At 44.1% G+C, this 20,810-nt stretch overlaps 2 protein-coding genes across 3 annotated transcripts; both read right to left on the reverse strand.

The window, feature by feature from the left end:
• Positions 1–160: 160 nt before the first annotated feature.
• ganabb (glucosidase II alpha subunit b) lies at positions 161–13,186 on the reverse strand. 2 transcript variants are annotated; one of them, XM_075481558.1, is made up of 25 exons: positions 13,134–13,186; positions 12,212–12,313; positions 12,009–12,117; positions 11,405–11,532; positions 11,020–11,199; positions 10,792–10,857; positions 9,546–9,603; positions 9,351–9,429; positions 9,105–9,201; positions 8,814–8,994; positions 8,484–8,637; positions 7,552–7,787; positions 7,258–7,384; positions 7,034–7,113; positions 6,653–6,793; positions 6,269–6,365; positions 5,999–6,100; positions 4,759–5,002; positions 4,240–4,304; positions 3,506–3,582; positions 3,333–3,407; positions 3,116–3,229; positions 2,917–3,026; positions 2,606–2,706; positions 161–1,567 (listed from the first exon to the last, which is right to left on the reverse strand). In XM_075481558.1, the coding sequence occupies exons 1-25, from the start codon at positions 13,151–13,153 to the stop codon at positions 1,458–1,460; spliced, it is 2,853 nt and encodes a 950-aa protein (XP_075337673.1). In that variant the 5' UTR covers positions 13,154–13,186; the 3' UTR covers positions 161–1,457. The 2 variants fall into 2 exon arrangements, with proteins under 2 accessions (XP_075337673.1, XP_075337674.1); XM_075481559.1 differs by lacking the exon at positions 10,792–10,857.
• A 1,455-nt stretch (positions 13,187–14,641) lies between these two features.
• On the reverse strand, positions 14,642–19,718 carry ints5 (integrator complex subunit 5). Its single transcript, XM_075481560.1, has 4 exons — positions 19,489–19,718; positions 18,073–18,325; positions 16,010–17,986; positions 14,642–15,799 (listed from the first exon to the last, which is right to left on the reverse strand). Exons 1-4 carry the CDS (start codon positions 19,581–19,583, stop codon positions 15,092–15,094), a joined length of 3,033 nt encoding a protein of 1,010 aa, XP_075337675.1. The 5' UTR covers positions 19,584–19,718; the 3' UTR covers positions 14,642–15,091.
• Between the last annotated feature and the right edge of the window lie 1,092 nt (positions 19,719–20,810).

Raw genomic sequence — 20,810 nt, forward strand, 5'->3', positions numbered from 1 at the left:
GAGGCAGCTGGCCATCCTTTCTGAGTCAGGTTCCTCTCATCCGTCTCCTCCTGCCATGTGACGAGGGTGTGAACCAAACTGAAGATTTGGTTTCCGTGTTGGTTTCCGTAGTGCCCTTAGATTTCTTGTTAATTGGCGCTATAGAAAGAAACTGACCTCCTTTACATTTGGTCAACTTTATTTTCACTTGGTCTCATTTGTTAGAGTACATCTGACAACTCTGACAGCAGAAGTGCAACCATTTACTTCCATTTCCACCAGTTCAAGCCATCAACAAAAATACAGCGACATGTACATTTATGATCATAAAAACAATTAGAGACAAACTCACGGAACAAAATCCCTAAAAAAGGTCAGATGATTAACTAGACAGGACGTAGACCAGTTTCCAGAAAATAATTGGTGTTCGGTAGATCAGACCAGCTTTAAGCTAATATTTTCGGGTTTTGTTCATCAAGATCCAAATGACTGGAAATTCCGGACTGTCCCCAATACCTAGAAAAATAAGGAAATCTAAACAATTTAAGTTCTCACCTTTCTTTGAGTGCATTAAAAGTAGCCCAGTGAACCAAGTTGGAAATTTAACTTGATAAAGCAGAAAGCACTTCAGTCCCCTGAAGTGATTCTTGACTGTCAAGTTTGTTCAAAACAGCTGAAAACCCCCTCCCTGCGCAGCAGCTGAATGACCTCATCACTTCCAACGATGAGTGATTGTTATCAAATTTACCACTGAGGAATTCAGGAATGGGCTACATAAGGATGGAGCGGCCCGAACTGGTACATAAAAATTTCTTTATGTGGCATTAAGAAAAGTACGAAAACACTGAATGAAGGTTTAGTGCAGAAAAACACAGAAAGATGTTGGCAAGCCCTCCCATGATATGAAATGTGGCACGAGTAAAGAAGGCCGAGCTCTTAGCTGATTTAAGGGCGGAGGAATGGTATTGATTTTTGAATCAGTAGGGATCAGCAGCAGGTGGAGCATGTGTTTTGAATGTAAACCTTCATTTTAAAAGCCCAACAACCCCCTACAGTGAGCAGACAGAATGTGAAACTAGGAGGACGATTCCTAAAGGAAAGAAAAGGGGGGGGGGAAACAAAACATCTCTCTCATTCTGAAGATTCATAAAAATGACATGACTTGAATCACTCAGTTGTTACCTATCTGAAAAATGTGACAAACTTAATTATCTACCAAGTAGCAACCTTGAACCCCTACTATCAGGCATTACAGTGCGACTAAACAAGAGGGAAATGTCAGAGAAGTGGCTCAGCAGTGGACTAACAGGTTTCAATGGGTTTGGGAGTGCATGGATGAAAACTGTGTGTGGATGTATGTCTTTAATCGCCATATCGGTTATTCTGTTGACTTTGTTGTCTTAATTGGGACCTTGTGTTGGTTCCCTCCTAACTCCACTTCCTCCTGTTCAGTCATTGTCTCCTTCCCCTCTCTGTTCTCACACAAGCGCCACGGTCCAGTCCTCCCCAGCGCTCATGCCGGGTTTGCGGAGCGTCACAACAGACATGGAAGCATCAAAATCGAACTCTAGCTGACTCTCTTGACCATCTGCGAAAAGGAAGAGAAGATCTGTGAAATTTATCCCCCCAAAAAAGATGTTTATAATCTCAGAGGCTCTTAATCCCTGACAGATTAATTTCTCTCTCAGTGAGGCTTTGATCTTGTAAGTCCTAAAGCTGCCTTTTGGATGGCAGAGTCTGAGAAAAGCCAACATCACTAACTCCCCATTAAATAGTGGATTGATTTCATAACCTAGAGTAGGTCCACTGTTTCATATCTATTCACTGAAATCAAACATATCTGCTCAAAATGGCTTCTATAATTCTATCTGGACACCAACAACTACACTTAAATCAGGTTTTGTGGTGGAAATTAAAGCGCACTTCTCAGAGAAGATGAGTACAGTGAGACACTCGTCTTTGTTTGTGCCATTATTCAGGCCAGACCAAATCAGGCAGTGTCCCCAACCTCATTAAGTCATGGCAAAGAGGAAAGGCTGGAGACACGATAAGGGCAATGGTCTTTATAATATCCTGACATAACTTTGGTTACCATGGTTTCAGATAAAATCATCTTGAACCAACACATGTGAACTGTCCTCAACTCTAATTTTCCTATATATATATTTTCACTTATTATTACATACCAACACTTATTGTATCAACTTATTAATATGTTTTGTTTTTGTTGTTTGATTTATTTACATCTTGATAACATATCTTACAGTTTGGAGTGTCTTGAAAGGGGCATTTCAGTAAAATGCTATGCAACAGTTAATCAGAGATACGGTGTGAAAAGACAACCGTAAGGAAATCCTAACAGCTAAACATCACAGAGCGTTTTCATGACGTAACATTTGATGTGTTAAAGCAGGAAATGTGAACGTTATGAACATTAACAGATTATTTTTCTGTTGGATAAGTCAAAATGGTTTTAAACTTTAAACTAAAATTTAAACTTGCTCTCTGCAAGTTTGGAAGTTTCTACAAAACAGTTTGTGACACTATTAACATTGTTCACGAAAGAAAATAAACAAACTGTCAGTTAATTTGCGCAGCTCATATGAGAAAAAGACAAGTCACCCACCTGCAGTCTTGAGGGTAACTTTGCTGGGTTTACTGGCTCCCAGTATGACGACACGTTCAATCCAGGACTTGGTAGTAAAGTGGGCATCAGGAGCGAGATTACTGTGGAGCAGGCGGGGGCTCGAGTTAATATTCAAACATTATGAGGTATAACACTGCAGGAGTAGCTCCTGGAACACAAGTTATAAACAGCTTCTTGAATGTCTTAAACCTGAACCTGTTGATGTTTCACTGTGTGCAGATCTGAAATGCTCAGAAATATCTATGATCCTGTTTGTCGATAAAGAGGCAGGTGACATATTTATCACTTACACAGAAGAAAGTATGTTGCTTGAAAAGGACAGCCTCCTGTGGATGAATTCCTTCCTTTCATAGTTGAAGGTGTGGCCATCATCTATGTAGAACTCACCCTCTGCGGTTCTCTGTCAGACAAAAAAGTCAAAAACTTAAATCATGACAATGCCGCGTAACGGAGCACAGGTGTGTCATGCAGACTGTTCCGTTTAATTACCTGAGAGTTTAGAGCCACATACAAAGTGTAAGGGTCATGCTCCATGCAGGTGGAGGACCTGCGAACCCGCAGCTTCCTGGGAATGATCGATCCGCCGCGCTGGAACACCGGGATCTGACAGCAGAACACAGCAAGACTTTCACAATCAGCAAAAAGGTGACAGAAAGTGGTTTACCCTTTCGATTGGGTGCCGTTGCCATTTCTGTGCGACTCTTACAGAGCTCATGGTGACAGGGATGTAAAGGCTCTGGGCCCCATTGTGCTTCTGGAAGGTGTGGATGTCAAACCAGAACTAAGGAAGAAAAACAAAACAAACCACAGAGAGGTTAAGACAAGACCAGCTGAAAACATAAAAGATAATATTAGCGTCTATTAAAGCCAAAATTTTACCTCGTCTTTCCCAGGCAGGTAGGCCGTGACTCCCCTGGCTCCCTCTTCAGTAACCGGATGCACCAACAGGTCTCGTCCTGCGGCAGAGTTAAGCAACATCAGATAACCGTTTCCAAACATATCGGCCTTTTGAGCTGCAGATATTCTCCACCCGTCAGTAGTTCTAACCATCACATTTATTTCCCCTAAACCTTCATTAACTGTCAGCCACTAGGTGGCAGCAGAAACCACTTATGAGCGCAACACTTTCATATCACCCTCTGTCGATAAAGCATCTTCAAAATGATTACGAGGGGTCACAAAACAACAAATAATTGACAGAAAATAGTCCAACTCTCACCGATTTTTTTTACCCCATGTTCACCAGCTTGTGTCTAACAATTTCTCTCCACTAACTGCAGCCGAGCAGGTTGTAGGAAGTAATCTTTTATTTTCACACCTGCTTGCTGAGAGTTAAAAATGACATGATTGGAGAAGTGAGAGAAAACTAAAACCAAGACTGAGAAGCAGCTACAAATTAAACTGAAAGTCACTAAAAGGCTGTGTGAGGCCAAGAAGAGCAGCCGATGCGGCCGGTATTCATCTCAGGAGTACATCCCCTATAAGCAACCACTTTCAAAGCTACTTCACTAAAATCACTGTACAAACGTAGCTTTGAAGACTTTTTCCAACTAGAATCGTGACGCGATCTCTTGATGAGGAAAACAGTCAGGTTTAAGTATTTTGTGTCTCACCTATCAAAAACTCGTCATCCAGAGCAAAAGTAGCAAGATCCTGAGGATACTCCACCCACAGTGGTCTGCAACAGAGATGCACGTGTAAATAGAACATTATGCATGATTATAATCGGAACCTTTCTTTTGCTTTGCATCTTTTTCTCTCTGTTAGAGAAAAAGACTAAACACGTCCTGCATGTACTCTGCAGTAATGTGTAATTCAGCGGTATTAAAACACTGGTTGAGTGCGTTTTAATAATCTGTTGAGTCAGATTACTGCTCAATTTTTCCAAATCTTGTTAGTACAACATGTGTGTTATTACTTTTGGCTTATTAATAGCAAAAGGGAGGAAATCTACTTAGAAAACTGTTGGCAGTGACATAAACAAGTTGTTTAACAGGAAGTAGTTTTGGTAGAGAATCAGAAGCGTCTTTAATAAGACAAGCAGGTGGAATAAACTGAACTTGTGGTTTTCTAACTAACCACTTCAGTAACAAAAATATGGGAGACAAGCTACGCTTCCTGCATGTCCTCACCTCATGACGGGCTCTCCGGTGCGGTGGGTGTGGTAGAACTGCTGGTACCAGTAGGGCAGGAACGTGTAGCGCTGGCGCACAGCTTCACGGATCAGAGCAGTGTTCTCTGGCCCAAACAGCCACGGCTCACGGCGAGGCGTGTCCAGGTGGGCATGGGCCCTGAAAAATGGCTGGTAAGCCCCGGTCTGGTACCAACGCACCAGCAGCTCAGTGCTCGGAGACTTGAAGAAACCACTGACGTCAGCTGGGAGACAGAGGAGGCAACTGTTCAAATCTGGGCTGTTCAGAGACTATGAGATAAACAACAACCCCCACAAGATCCTCCATTTTGAGTTTCTGGCTGAAAGTGGAACTCTTCCTTTAAAAATAAAGATACATTTATGCAAAAAAATCTATTTTCTTTAATGAAAGTGGAACGAGAAGAAATCTCATTTCGAACAAGCGTCATCCTCTGAACAGTAAGTGAGGCGACATGAGTTAAATGTAACTGCAGCTGGTTTTCATTTGCTTTCACTGTGGTTAACGCATGCTGCTCGTTTCCGTGACAACATTACAAAACAGTACAGGGAGATCTGTGCCTGAATCTACTAAATCTGATTATTTTCACAATGTTGATTTTATTAGATGCATTTTTTTCCAAGAAAAACAGCTCAGTATCACAGCTTCCTTGCAATGCTACCATCTGTCAGCTTTACATCCGATTAAGGCAGCAGATTGCATTTTATAACCCTTCCATTATGGTTAATGTCAGCTCGAAAGGACTCTGGAGGTGTTTCCGATATAAAGATGTTAAATTATTGAAGCTTTTTGCCAACTCTGTCCGTGTAAAAGCGTAAAGTTTTTACGGATTTATCACAAAAATCAGTTTCTGGTACATAATAAGAAACCTGTATGCATTATTAATTACATCTGCTGGTTTAAACAGATGTGACCATATTGAATCAATACACATGAGGTTTTTAGGGTTTATATATACGATCACACCAAAGTTACAGTCACATTAGCTTATTTCTACATGACGTGAAGCATCTTCAGGCAATCACAGTGAGTTCAGATTGCTGAATACACTGTCCTGACAACCCTGCATGAAAGGCACTACCTCCAGTACTTCCTTACGCTACCTGCCTACCCGGGATTTGAGTGTAAGTCGCTTTGGACAAAAGCGTCTGCAAAATGAATAAATATACAACATAAACATATAAGAAAAAGATAAACTCAAACTTAAGATGGCCATACTCACCACCACAGAAAGAGATTCCAACCAGTCCGAGACTCAGACACATGGGGATAGAGATCTTCAGATGATCCCACTCAGCAGCATTATCTCCAGTCCACACAGCACCTGAATGAACACAATAAATAAAAAAAGATTACTTAAAATAGTTCACAATGTGGACCCCTGACATCAACTGGAAACAAAGACAACAGCAAACGGAAAAACTCAGTTTAGTGTGGGATACCAACTCTACATCAGCAGCTACTCAGGGAGTAAAGGAAGTAAAAGGCTCACCGTAGCGCTGTGACCCAGCAAAGAAAGCCCTGGTCAGGACAAACGGTCGCTCAACTCCCCCCGACCTCTGGATCAAACCCTCTGCTGTGGCCATTTGCTGTAGATCATGAAGAGGTCAGTGAGTGGAAATGAAAACCAAGGAACAGCATTCTGAGGGAAGCTTTTGAGGCAGTATACAATGTAAAAACTTTTGGTTTACAGCTCAGCACATTTGAAGTATTATTAAAAAAACAAATATTGTACCACATGTCTCTCCAGGCTGATCGGTCATTATTAGGTTACCACTCATGAGACAAACAGCTACAGCTAAACAACAACATTATGCTAAAATAAACCATAAAAACACAAGATGTAGCTAGACGTGGTCAAACATTGCACACTCACCACGTAGAACCCGTACAAGTTGTGCACGTCACGGTGCTCCCAGGCTCCGTGCACTGCATCCTTGTGCATGGTGACCTCCGGACCATTAAAGACCGACGGCTCATTCATGTCGTTCCATGTGTACAAGTTCTCCATGGAGCCCTGCAGGGAAAAAGAGTGAAAGAGCCAATTTAAATAAAAAAGAAATTCTTAATAAACCTGAAGTGAAAAATACTGTCACGTGTGTGAAAATTAGCCAACAGGTGAAAACTAAGGTTGCCAGGATGTCTCATGTGAGACTATGCAAATATTACTGAGCTGAAGATGAGCAGTCCTCATACTGCACAGCTGAGATGCTACGTGGCTAAATCATTTTTCAAGCTCAAGTACTTTATGACTCGCCTCATACTGATCGTAGGCGAACATGCTGGCCCACCAGGCCCTCATGTCAGCTCTGGTGAAGTCTGGATAACCAGCGCTACCTGAAAAAAAAAAAAAAAAAAAAGGGAGGGATGTGATAGAGATGACGATTATTGCACATTGAGAAACATGCCACTCTCAGTCAACATGCAGGTGATGAAATGCAACATTTTCTGGTGAATAATGTAGAGTAATCAGTCTCCTACCAGGCCAGCACCAGCCCTCATAGTCCCCACCATCTTTATTCTTGATGTAGAAACCCCGAGAACGAATTTCGTTATGGATCTTGTAATTGGTGTCCACTTTGATGTGAGGGTCCACAATGGCAACCATCTAAAACAAATGAAAGAAAACTGAGCTGCAAGTCTGAGAAGGAGTGAAAACTGCTAAACTACTTCAAGAGGCTGGTCATTTAATTTGCAAAGATTTCAAGCGATTTAGGAGCAGAGAAGACTGAGGATCCCAGCGTTGTATGCAGTACAGTGGAGGAGGACAATCACCTTGCGTTTCTTGTCCACGAGGCCCTGCAGCATTTCCTTTGGTGTTGCAAACTTGTGTGGGTCCCAGGTGAAGTAGCGCTTTCCATCTGTGTGCTCGATATCAAGCCAGATGAAGTCGCAGGGGATGTCGTGTTCGTCGAAGCCGGCGTCCACCGAACGCACATCTTCCTGGTCATTGTAGTTCCAGCGGCACTGGTGGTAACCCAGGGTAGCAAGGGGAGGGAAGGACTGGGTGCCTGATGGACAAATCAAGGAGGATGTCAGATGATGAGAGAAGCTGAGACTGAAGAGGAGAGTAAAGAGATGGTCTTTTTGTTGTTTTTATTTTTTTATTGGCTGCAGGAAACTAATCAATATACAGCCGGACTAAAACAGTCCTTTCAGAGGCTCAGGCTTTTAACTAAATTTTGTTCATCATAATCACAAACTTTAAGCAATTACCAAAGTGTAAATGCATCAATGAATTCCATTTTCATTATACATGTAATAGTTCTTGAAGTTATAACTAAATATGATCAATTATCTCTTAAAATGCAGTTATGATTCCAGATATGAACTGCGACAAACCCTACAACTTAAGACCCAGTCAAAACACCAAAGCAGCTCCGTTTTATCTGTTTGATTATTAAAACACCCTTTAAAAACATTTAAAACTTAAGCACCGTTGGAAAACCATGTCCTTGAACTTTTAAGTCTCATCCTTTGAACCACATACAGTTATGAAATGAGAACCATCTAAATCGTCCAAATCTTCAGGATTTATGGGTAAAGCACTTTTTCTGCAAGCGATGACATCAACCTGTGGTATTCAGAACATGTGCGACAGAGTGCATTCACCCTAAACGACCAGAAGCTCTATCGGTCAGCTCGTGAGAGTTGCAGTGTTATTCTCCGACTGGTGAGAAAACATGAAAATTCATCCATCTTCCCACCTGTTAGAGAGGCATACTGTGAGAAGACATCTTTGGGAGTTGGTCCCAGCATAATGAAGACATCGATGATGCCACTTTCAGAGATCCAACGAACATCTGTCTGAGGCGTCTCACTGGAGCCCTGAACATAATCCAGCATTTTCCCAAACACAGTCTGGAGAAAGGCACAATTGTTAGAAGGAGTGATAAGCAGCTTACACTCACTACAGCCCTTTTTAAAAGAATATTGCCCAGAAAACAGAGACTAACACCTTAAATGAGTCCTAGCAGTTAAACTCTGGTTAAAGACGACACACTGCTTAAAAAAAAAAAAAAAAAAAAAAAAAGTACCTTTCCAGCTGTGTTGGAGCTTATATCCACCCAAGTTTCCGCAGCATTGAGCCAGAAGATGCCTGTAGTCCGCTGGGTGTTGTGCGCCAACATAACTGGGACAGCCCCATACAAGGCCATAGGGTTATATAATTCATACTGGAAGACATCCAGATTATAGAGCCGATATGGATCTCCATTACTAGAACAAAGAAAAAAACTAACATTTCAATCTGTTCCTTTGCCAACAATAAAGCCCTCCATGGGAATTCAAACTGAATGCGTTAAATGTGACTGGCTGTTGGTACTCACTCTGTTGTTTTGAGTCTAAGGGTGTCTGCGTGTTCTGGGATGCCGTAGACGTGCTCCACACCCGGCAATGAGAAGTCTAAACTGACAGCAGACGGACCTGAGGAGCAGCAACAGCCAGTAATTAGTTAGAGGTGGCCAAGTAAAGGTAAATACTAGCGACTAATCCCTCAATTATCATGATTTTATAACTTGTTAAACCCGTCAACAAGTTATAGACCAATAAATGGAAGGAAAAGAAGGGCTTACCATTTGGTTTGCTGTCTGCGTGCGATTTAAATGTTTCCTCCCACATCCCGTCTTCTACTTTCTCTTCCTCTTTTGTTGTCTGAGAGGCAAACGGGAAAAACAGTTACGATCAGCAGAGGATCGAGACTGCATGTAGAAATGGTCTGCTTGAATACATTGAGCAAGAGAATGAGTATATTTAGTATCTTGCAGTACCTCGGCCTGGTTTGCCGAATCGGTCTCCTCTTTGTTCTCAGCCTCTGGGTCTGCCTGACTGCTCAGGGAAAAACGATAGGAGGTGGGGAGAGGATGCAGGGAAAAAAAATGACGTGTCACTTTAGGCAAAGTCACTATCTTGTGACGGGTGGCATGTGGGGATAATCAAACTATGATTAAAGGAAAAGGATGTACAAATGGGGAGCGGAGGGGATGGTGATTGTCCCCTCACTCCACACTGAAAGCTAAACAATACTCTACAAGGTCTTAAATGACTTTAATGACGAATAGGACTGAGCAACTCCCTGTCTTGTGGCTACTTCAAGCTCAACATCAAGGGACAGGAGCTCTAGAGGCTGCAGCATTAAACATCCACAAGGCTCCTTACAGGACCAGCCTGTACACATAGGATCCAACATATACAAAGATGTAACCCAGGCCATGGTGAAGCACCAAAACACCAGTCACACAAGCCATGAGCTTCAACCGAATTTTAGTCGCCACAAGCAGCCGCAGAAGTGCATGATCTGCAGTGATGAAACAGGCAGGAGTCAAAAGGTGAATATGTCTGTTAGTGCTCGGAAAGCACCGTCTTCTAGTTAAAAATGTCCCCAAATGAAGGCAACTGACAGAAAATTCTAAACTTCAGACTGAAGTATAACCACAAAGAGAGATGTTGCTGTTGGGTTTGGGGGAGCTGGGCTGCGGAGCTTGAAAACTAAACTGAGGGATCTGCATCCTGAACCAACGCAAACTCAAAACTAGCATTATTTTTCCATTTGCTGCACATTAGCCTCCACAAATCAAGCATTCATTCAACAGAGCTGGTTGAGAAACCCAGTCAGTCATGCAATTACAGCGTTAGATCAGATCTTCAGTCGAGGCCCTCGAGAGAATCTACGGTTGCGTGATTTGGTTAATCAGATGCTGATCTGACTGGTGTAACGTGAGAATCATTACCAGGCCTGAAGTGGACACTGCCGTGTAGTTTTCTAAAGTGTTTTCTGATCATCAGGGTGATATTTTAATATTCGTTTGTCTCACAGCGAACAGCCCGGGCCAGAATGACCCCGCCTTCATTACTAGAATAAATCAAAACCTCCATGCACGCACTCACACCTCTCACAGCCACATTCATTTGAGGGTAAATACAGAACTTGGTGAGATGGGGGACCCTACAATTTGTGTCACTATTGGCAGCATTAGCACAAGGAACAGAATACACACAAATCTTAAGGGTCTTTACCTAGAGAATACCCTCTTGATATTATCCCACACGCTAGCCACTGTGCTAGTTACTTTATAGGAGAAACTAGGATGATAAGGAGAAGAGGACAGAACAACGAGTCAGAGACAATACTCAAAAAACAAACCGTATCATGGGAACAAAAACAAATCATCCACTGAGTGAGGACGTGGATTTTAAAAGAGAGGGCTGGTATTTGGAAATGTGTGTGCATGCGTGGATTCTCACGTGTCCTTGCGCATCCTCAGGTGCTCGAAGGCCAGGAGGCCGCGCGAGTTCAGTGACATCAGCACTTCGTGTCCCTCCATGATGTCCAGTCGGAAGGGCCGGGCGCTAACGATGACCCGCTGAGACTCCACCCCCAGGGAGAGCACCACCCCATTCTCGTCTTGAGACAAGAGAGACATGCTGCAGCAGAGAGAGGAAGGAGACAGAAAGAAAAGTAAAGTAAGGACAAGTGATGAATATAACCGATACTACTTTTATCATGTACTGGAAAATCCATTCCTCCTTTTGATGTTACTTTTAAGTTTTCGCCCCTCGTCATTTTTTCAGTTGTTCTCCCAACATCAAAACCTCCACCCACCCCACAAAAATCTCACGGGACACTCACGGCTCTGTTGGTGGCTCCCTGACGAGCACGTCTGGGACCTCATAGCGAGGTTTCAGCGGCTTCAGCTCGTTAATCTTCACCCTGGTTATGTTTCCCTGGAGACGGTAGAGCTCGAGCAGCAGACGCACCTGAGAGCCACAGGGAGAGGGGTTGTGAGGGAAAGAGAGGAAACACAAAAAAATGCAATGGGAGGGGCCTTTTTTTCCTCCGAAACACTGTTGCAAAGTCCAAACTTATCACTATTTAACCCTTTGACATATAAGGCATGAGGAGCGTTGAGCAGGCGCCTTGATGACAGCAGGTCAAATGTGACAGTTGAACCTAATTTTCAATTCAAGTTCAGAAATCACTCATTTCTGGGTGCATTCATTGCATCTCAGAAGTGGGAAGTTGAATCTCAATTTTTTTTTTACCTCCAATTAAACAATGTACAGAATGGGATAGAAATATTATGGCCTCCAGGTTTCCCTTTTATTTCTTAGCTTTGCTATCAATATCAAAGTCATGTTAGCAGATCTAAGATTCACATAACTGAAAATAAATTAGCTCAAAACGCTAGAAGAACTTAGCCCAATAGTGCAGGTGTAGACATAGAGTGATCTACCTTGTTATTGTCATTGATGAGCTGCAGGGTGAGTCTGGTGTTGGTCAGCTCCATGGTCTCCAGCAGGGCTCGATAAGGGGACTCACCGGGCTTCAAAGCTCGCTGACGCCTTAAAATTAAAGTTACATTCAGAGGTGGACACCAGTTAGAAACATGCAAGGTGAAGGTGAGGTAAAAGCATCAGTCTTCTTTCTTCCACTCACTTGCAGAAGGCACTCTGGTCACAGGTCTTGAAGTTGCCCCTGTCCACAGCCCAGGTCCCACTGAGGCCCACAGCCAGCCAGAACACCAAGAAAGGCGCCATCCTGCGAAGGAAATAAAGAGGACACCGTGAGCTTTAATGGCTGCCATCTCCCAAATTGATAAACTCTGATTTGTTGAAGCAATGCCCAAATAATTACCAAAGATTATCCTAATCAATCTACAGCCCGTACGCAGGACGGGGAGTTCAACTATACATAACACACACCCGGACTTTGATCGCTCCGCTGTGGTAATATGTGTCCTCAATTGAAAGGCAGCCAAGCCATTTCCCGTTTCCCCATCCTGCTGCTGCACCCACACAGTGTGCATGTCAAGATTAAATATACATCATCCAGGTACCCGTTATTCAAACTGGACTCCGATCCTGCACCGAATGCTTATCTCCAATCCAGTCAAATCCCTCTGATGAGATATGACGTACCTGGACTGGTGCCAGGACACTGCATTAGCTAACAAATAAGCTAACCCGCGTTAGCTAGTTTGCGCTCAGAATTACGAACAACTTAAACGGAAAAAATGCACCAAGTATTGATATAGTAACGAAATATCACTGGCCTTTTACACAAGGAGAAATTCAAACATTTTCGGCTGCAATAAAAGCGTTCATTACCTCTCTGAATCAAGTACAAGGCCAACCTTGCTAACAACGGCACAGGCAGCCTGTCAAGCCGCTAATTCAATTGAAGGGGGATATCGACTTTTCCAGTATGACTGTTCTCCTCTGCGGCGATTAAACCTTTAAACAGCTTCCACGTTTACTGGTTGTGTACCCATATTGATAACCTCTATCCTTACGTAAACAAATACCAAAGCAAACCGCTGATAAATGAACGATAAAAGAACAGAACAGCTTTGTCTTACCTCTCAGTGAAGGTGGCCATCTTGATTATGCCGCAGCTTGGCTCCGCCCCTTTCAATCCGCAACAAAGATCGTTAAAAAAGGTAAGATTCTCAACAACTGACCCAAATATATGTGATTATTTTCTAAACTGATACAAATTTAAATCATTCAAACATTTCTATAAACATTACAGTGTTGCAAGCTAATGATCTTCTTGACGATAAAGGGAGGATGTGGGTAAATATTTACCCTCTAAGATACGGACACGTCATCTCCAAGCTCCAGTCAGTGAAGTGCATTCATCCCATTGGATTCATTTAGAGCCAGTAAGGCGCATACACCGCAACCAATACAGCAACATAATAAATCCTATCTGTAAACACACGCGTTACTTTAACCCCTAAAACTCAGACTTTAATTTCATTTCTAAACTTCATTTTGCACTGATATACAGCTTTAAACCTGTTTTTTCCTTGGTTGTTTATGCAGCCTTGTACCTTGTCTTGTCTCACATTTAATGGAAAATAAGATCAATTTAATCCCTGCTGTATAGTAGGTAGTTAAAAGGGTTTCCAATAGGAGTTTTTTGATTAACAAAATCATCCCCAATTAATTTTTTTGCCTAGTTAATCCAGTTTTGGATCTTCAAACCTTTAAATCTTTCCATATGACTAGAGCAGTATAGACCCCGCCTCTCGCCCGATGACCGCTGGGATAGCCCCCCGCGACCCGACCGACGGATTCAGCGGGTATAGAAAATGGATGGATGGATGGATGGATAGCTTTTCCGATTGGTCAGCTCATGATGTTAGCTTACAAGTAAAGATCCATCACTTTATTAAGTTGACACCTTTAAAAACACACTTACATTTCATTCTACAATGATTTTCAGGGCTACGGTTTGTGGTGTAAACGTCCTAAGAATTATCCCCTATAAACAAAGACAAAAGCAGAGTTGCATCATGCTGCTGTTTACCCTATTCGGTTGATTAGAACTTAGGGATCAACACCCCCACTAGATTTACCTGAGGGGTTGTGAGAATATCAATCAAAAAATATAAATATTTTCAGTATTTTACTGGTTTTCTTTCTTTTAGTTCAGCTGTACCATTCAAGGCCTCCTTAAACCTTATGAAAAACGTCTGTGAAGGAAAAACCACTGCAGAGTAAATTCAAGACTATTGTAAGCTACATACTAAAAGGTACCATTCATTAATGGTGTTTGCTTTTAGGTCGACTTGACTCTCTAATTTTGTTTCAGGATTTTCTGACATGATCTAAATATAAATGGCGTTATTTGACCATAGCGCTGCACATAACTAGTAACGCTTCCACCCCGGCCTGGTCTACTTTAAAACTAAAGGTTGTTAACCTCAGTGATACTTATCTTCTTTGTTTCAGGGTTAAATAAACTCAAAAATAGCTCTTACATGTTGATGCTCTGTATAAAGGGCTCACAACCAAGGCCCTTAGAGGACTTATCACTGCAATGACCTTCATTATTCTAGATGCTTGATTCGAGTCGCTGTTTCGGACTAAATGAGGATTTATTCTGTAAAGTGGTTTCAACAAGTTTAAGAACACAACACGAGATGAAAGGCGTGTTTTTAAGTGCAGTTTTACAACGCGAACAATCTGAAGATCATACAAAACAATCGACAAACGATTTTAGTTGTACTTTCGAACCAAAATGACACTTTTAAGGCTCTATTTTGTGTAGAGCAAATATATTATTAACATAATATACACGTGTGCCATTTCTCTTGACTTACTCATAGAAACTAGTTGGAAATGTATCAAGTCTGAAAATATAGTACAAAAGGTAAACACACGCACACACTTAATGCAAACAGCTCTACTTTCATGAAACTTAACTATAATTGAAGCAACTTCCCAGTCCTCTCTTGAACTAACCCAGCATTCCCTCTGTTTTACAGTCCGTTTATTCTGCTCCTCGCAGTTTGCTTCCGCCTTCTCCTCAGAGCTGGAACCGCCAGCAAAGGTGTCCCAGTCTGTCAATGTTTTTATGGAGGACGCTGTGAATCGGCGCCACGTATCTTGCCACATCACCATCCCGTGAGAAATCCCTGCAGAACATGCCCTTCTCTGAACTGAAGACAAACTTCTGTGGCAGCGGCCCGTTTCCCCTCACGTACTCCCACACCGCGAGAAGCAGCAGCCTCACCTCGAAGGGAGTCAGGTGTGGGAAAGCTTCGTGGACGTTGGCCAGCACAGGAGGCAGGAGTTGGCCTTCTCCCATGCAGGACACAAGAAGGCAGGAGGCCTGCAGGTGCCACGGGGAGTCTGTGGATGACGCGTCACGGGACGCCTCCCAGTGGGCCAGCAGAGTGGCCAGGAGGCCTCTGAGCACGGCTGAGAGGTAGCAGAGAGCCGGGCGTCCAGCTGCCACCACCTGAAGCAGGGGGAAGAGCACAGGGTGGGTCTCAAAGCAGCGTCGAATGTGGATGTCTCGCTCCACCGTGGTGCGGGCGTGCTCCTCAGGGGGCCAGGACAACTCCCCGTTGGCCACATCTGGACAAACATTTTCCACTAGTGTGACAGCGACAACCTTGGCTGCCTCAGCGTTGATGGGCAGCGGCTCGTCGGGGTCCGACGGTGACCGTGAGCCGTTAAGACCGGAGGAGCTGCAGCACTGGACTATAACAGCCAGCAGAGTCTGGATGTTCTACAAAGAGAAGAGAACACTGTCAGTGTTTCAGCTGCATCACAAACACAATACACACCATTACTTCTACCATTTCTGTACATTTTCAGGTGTTGGTCAGAGAGTTTTAAAGAATCATATTCTATATTCACAATGTAAAACTCACTCTCTAATAAATTGTATATTAGTTTTTTGGCCGCACTTTGCTCAACAACAGTTCTTAGAACCCACCTGGATGACTCCTGAAGGGTCAGGCAGCTGTGTGGCAGTGCGAGCCTTCAGTCCCTTTCCAATCACCCCCGCATGGAACACAGACCACACGCTGCCAGAAAAATTAACAGTGGTACCAAACCGACAGTTAATGTCCAGTAGAGAGGCTCCCAGGTCAGGGGACACGGACGGGGAAAGCACAGGGGCGCCAGACATGTCTGCAATCTGCCCTCCAAACAGGTCGGCATTGCCTCTGTGCAGTGCTCCCTCCACCAGCTGCTGAAGTATCGCCTTCAGAGTAAGAGGGGAGTACGCTGCGAACCGGGACAGAAGCAAAACTGAACAGTTCACAGCCTCGCCTGCCTGGCCTCCATCTCTACCCGCAGCCCCGCCTTCTCCTCTCTTTCGCAGTGCCAGAAAGAAATGAGTGACAGCAGCTCGAGAGAGCAGGAGCAAGCGTGCTGGGGAGGAGGTGCGAGGGAGCGGGCTACAGGACAGGAGGCGTGCTGCGGCATGAGATACAACAGGGTCACCGTGAAGGAGGAGTGGGCAGAAATCATGGAGGTGTCCTGAGACGGCTAAGCCCACCTGGACGGCCATGGAAGACTGAGCCCCTGCTGGTGCTCTTCTCTCCTCCTCCTGGCTCTGGATGGCTGCAGCCAGGTTAAGCAGCAGCTGCCTCAGCTGCCAGGGCCCCAGAGTGTGAGTATGGATCTGGGCCACACAGCGGGCCACGGCAGCAGGAATGAGTCCTGCCATGCATGAGGAGAGCGTGGTGTGGAGCTGCCAGGCCAGAGCCAACTCCTCTGGGTTGTGGGCCTGGGTGAGAAGCTGGCAGAGGGTCTCGGTGGCTACGCTGGGTCCCCCATACACTGACAGCAGGCACAGCAGCTGGTGCAGCCAGAGGTGACGCTTCCTCTCCAGTCGCAATGTCTCAGAACACAGCTGACCTACATGAGACCGCAGCTCCTCCAAGAAGGGGATGACCCTTTGAGGCTGAGAGGAAGCCGAGTTATAAGGATTGACCTCAGCTCCTTCAGAGCGGTTGAAAACTAGTTTGTGGAGGTGCAGGAGCAGCATCTGGAGGAGACGGTCGCAGCCTTCTCTAACTCCTTCATGAGGTGATGGTGTCGGGCCAGAGATGATGACTGAAGCTGGTGTCGCTGTGTCTGCCAGAAATCTGAGGACCCGAGCCCCCCCTGAGGGGCTCTGGCTGATGAGGTGGACGGCCAGCCCCAGCATGTTGTCCAGTTCTTCTCTGGGGAGGCTGTGCAGCAGAGCCTGCAGCTGGAGCAGGACGGGAGGGCGTAGCCGCTCCACCAGCTCTGCAGACACGGCACCAAAGAGATTTGGGGACATGGCAGCAAGCTGCAGCAGAAATGGTACGGCGGCACGTCGAAGCTGTGGTGAGCTTTCCCAAGATATTGAAGATGACGTGGGAGAAAGAGGGCTCGATGGAGTCAGACTCTCCTGAAACATCCTGAGCAGCTCCTTCCGGATGCTGTCAGAGTGGTGTGCTGCCAGGTGTCCAAGGATTCCCACCACTGAGCCGATCTTGGGCACTCTGCTGCCTTTTTCCACTCCCATTACCAGTAAACCCTGGTCCTTAGCGCCATGAGAGCAGAAGTCCTTCAGTCCACATGCCAGCACTCTGCTGATGATGGTTCCGGGGAAGGCAGACCCAATGTGAGCCACCACCCAGTCGAAATGAGGGGAGTGCTGAACTGAGGTGTCCAACAGAGCATCCACACAGGCGTCGGGACACCAGGCCAGCATTGCAGCCAGACACTGGGAGTAGGCCTCCATGAGTGACCGAGTGGCAGCACATGACATCCACAGCTGGAGCAGCTCATTGAGGCTCGAGGAGTGGGGGGCCACTCTGCGCCCAGCGTGCTTGCTGCTCAGCTGGCCTAGTAGGTCCACAGCCCAGGTGGACACGAGGGGGGCCCAGGCTCGGGGATTGAGACGGATGAACTCTGAGAGCACGGCGTGAACCTCCTACAAACAGGAAAAGTATTTACTCAACTTTGTAATACAATAAACCAGAAGGAGCTTCGATACTCTGAACACAAATGAAAACACACCTGTATGATGTCCTCCAGGTTGGAGCTGACCCCTGAGCTGGAATTACCCTCTGTCTCCAGGTTGTGCAGAAAGGCGGACACGTGCTCATCGTACACGCCCCTCAGATGCTCCAGAACCGCCCCTCGACAGGCCGGGACTGAGCGCAGCAGTCGCACGGCGCAACGGGCGTGCTCTCTGACACTGAGCTTCCGGCCCTGAGCAGCATCGATGCCACTGATGAAGGACTTGATCTCCTGGGACAGTTCCTGGGCGCTAGAGGATGAGGGACAGGATAGAAGAAAGAAAATTAACATCCACAAACTGAAAATTGTTATCAAAAGACATCAAGGGTCTGCAGAGGGCAAAATTCTGTCAGGCTTACCGATAAAGATCAGTTTCACAATCAATTCCTGTCTCTGATAAGTGAGAGCAAGTTGTGAATGAAGCCACCTCAAGGCTTCACCGAGGCCAACGTTACATCCTTAAACTGACTGGATGAGCAACAAATTTTTGTTTCACCTCTGATCAAACATGAAGATAAGTGGCAGATAACGAAAGCCACAGAATAAATCAGAAACTACAACCAGCAAATTTTCATTATCAAATGATAGTCATGCCTTTTTTCCTCATTGGACAATATCAGAATTAGCTACTTTCCTTTGTTTTAGATTCTGTATAAACTAAATATGTTTAAAATATCTATAGTGTTATCAGACAAAGAGATAACACATCATTTGGACACTGAAGCAGGCCATGTTAAACCTTTTTTGCATGATGGTATTGGCTTTTCTTATTTTGACCAGCGAATATAACCCTTTGAAAATCCCTGTATATTGTGTCTGTATATCTGCCACACAGCTCTAATAACAAGAGTGGACACGTTCAAATTTCACTTCCACTACAGCAGAGACCTGAAGGTGATAACACAGTCCACAGTCCAAAGACATTCAACAATGAGTTGAAAATTACTGACATACATCCCTTGTTTTTTTTAAACTGCTGACATATGTTGCTACAATCAAATGGCTCATTAAGGGACAGAATATAAAGCATCCTTAGTTTAAAATCGAGGGAGAGGTCAAAATCACCTGGATTTTTTTTTTTATGAATTCTGCTCGTCAAATATTTGTTTAGCTCCATCTGATATCATTTGACCAGTGTGGTATCATTGTTTTGATTATTGGTCACGATCAATGAAAACTTATCAGGCTCTAACCGCCTGTTTTTAGTTTGTTATGACACCCAACAGTCCGTCATTAAACCACAAAATTTCAACAAAAGCAGTCCCAACAGAAAAATGCTGTTAAATACATAGCTCTGACCCGCTTTTCTATAGCGACACATGGCAGAAGATATGAACTAGAAGACTGTGTGGAGTGAGTACGGCTGTCCGTTTGCTCCGCCACCGTCTCCTCCTCCCGCTGCTGGGCACTCACCTCGGGGCAGTCTGCGGTGTCAGACCGTGCGAGCTCTGCATCGCTTTCAGCGGACTCCCGTCAAAAACCACGGACATCGCTTGGTCGTCTATCATCAAAGCATTACATGAAATCCACCTCTCGGCTGTGGGGCTTCGACGCGGACAGCTTTTTTGTAATTTTTCTGTCAAAATTCAGGACGGAATCCAACGAAAGGGCGCTCCACAGCCGGAAGTGCAGACTTCCTCGCGGTTGTGTGAAGGAAACACTATAACCACAGGAAGTGATCACTGGCGACACCTGGTGGCCAACACAGACTTTATAACCATTTCTCCAAAGTTTGCAAGTACCCCTCAGAGTGGTGTAAAAAGAATTATTGTCAGTATTTAACAGTTTCTTGATTTTAATTCAATGTTTAATGTAATATTTCATATTTTCTATCTTTTACACCGTTTTTTCCCTATTTTTAGGCCCCTCTCTGTCTGAGCAGGTTAAACTCAGAAGCACTCTTTCAGTCTTTCAAAAAAGAATAAAAAAAATAACCTGACTTTTAATTTAATGGAGTTGCCAGTCAAAATGAGAGAACAGTTTCTACTTCTTAAATGAAGTGTAAAGAGGATCCAGTGCTCTGATGACACTACTGTCGTATTTTTACGCCATCACGACACAGCACCATAAAAATAATATAGGAAAAATCAGTTCTTTAAGAATACAGCAGCAAATGTTGCCAGTTTGTCCTGCTGTGGTGTGCTAACACCCTGATCCTTATAACATGATAGAGAGCAGCTATCTTCTTCCAATCTGAGCACACTGAAGATATTTCGATTAAAAAAGAAAATCTCTTTGATCTGTTTTGCTGCTACACTGAACCAAGATTCTGTGAAGGTCTCAAATGGCCTCTTTTCTCTAAAATAACTTATATCCTAAATCAAATCTTGTTCTATAAAGACTGCAGGTCTAACTACAATTAATACATCTAATACAATTTCAAAACAATTATCCAAAATTAATTATAAGCGCTGCATTTGACTAAAAAAATTCTACAAAAAAAAACATGTCAAAACAGACGAATGTTGTTTTTTTTTAATTGCTCAACTGAATACATTGCCAACAACACATTTCAAAAGTGGCTGGGAGAGAGGCAACATAGGCTATCACTGGACAAGTTGTGTAATACTAAGGGAAAAACAGTGACGAAAATAGCTAAACTGACTCGTCACCGCTTCAAATTAGATGGATTATGAAATAGGAAAAAACACAAAAGGAGGCCCATGTAGTGGCAGCTGTTATCTAAAAGCAGATAAAGAAATAATGTTAGCGTATTTTTCTTTCAACTTGACCCG

Source organism: Odontesthes bonariensis, chromosome 13, assembly GCF_027942865.1.
Source record: "Odontesthes bonariensis isolate fOdoBon6 chromosome 13, fOdoBon6.hap1, whole genome shotgun sequence".
Taxonomy (NCBI): domain Eukaryota; kingdom Metazoa; phylum Chordata; class Actinopteri; order Atheriniformes; family Atherinopsidae; genus Odontesthes; species Odontesthes bonariensis.

Bases quoted from the DNA above. Each gene is read 5' to 3' on its own strand.
- ganabb (XM_075481558.1), bottom strand. From the start codon at position 13,153: ATGGCCACCTTCACTGAGAG. The intron at 8,995-9,104 runs GTGAGTACCAAC...TCTTTGTTCTAG, and splicing joins CTTAGACTCAAAACAACAGA to TAATGGAGATCCATATCGGC. The intron at 1,568-2,605 runs GTGGGTGACTTG...TCCTTTTCGCAG, and splicing joins AGTTACCCTCAAGACTGCAG to ATGGTCAAGAGAGTCAGCTA.
- ints5 (XM_075481560.1), bottom strand. From the start codon at position 19,583: ATGATAGACGACCAAGCGATGTCCGTGGTTTTTGACGGGAGTCCGCTG. The intron at 18,326-19,488 runs GTGAGTGCCCAG...CTCATCCTCTAG, and splicing joins ACACCGCAGACTGCCCCGAG to CGCCCAGGAACTGTCCCAGG. The intron at 15,800-16,009 runs GTGGGTTCTAAG...TTCTCTTTGTAG, and splicing joins ACCCTTCAGGAGTCATCCAG to AACATCCAGACTCTGCTGGC.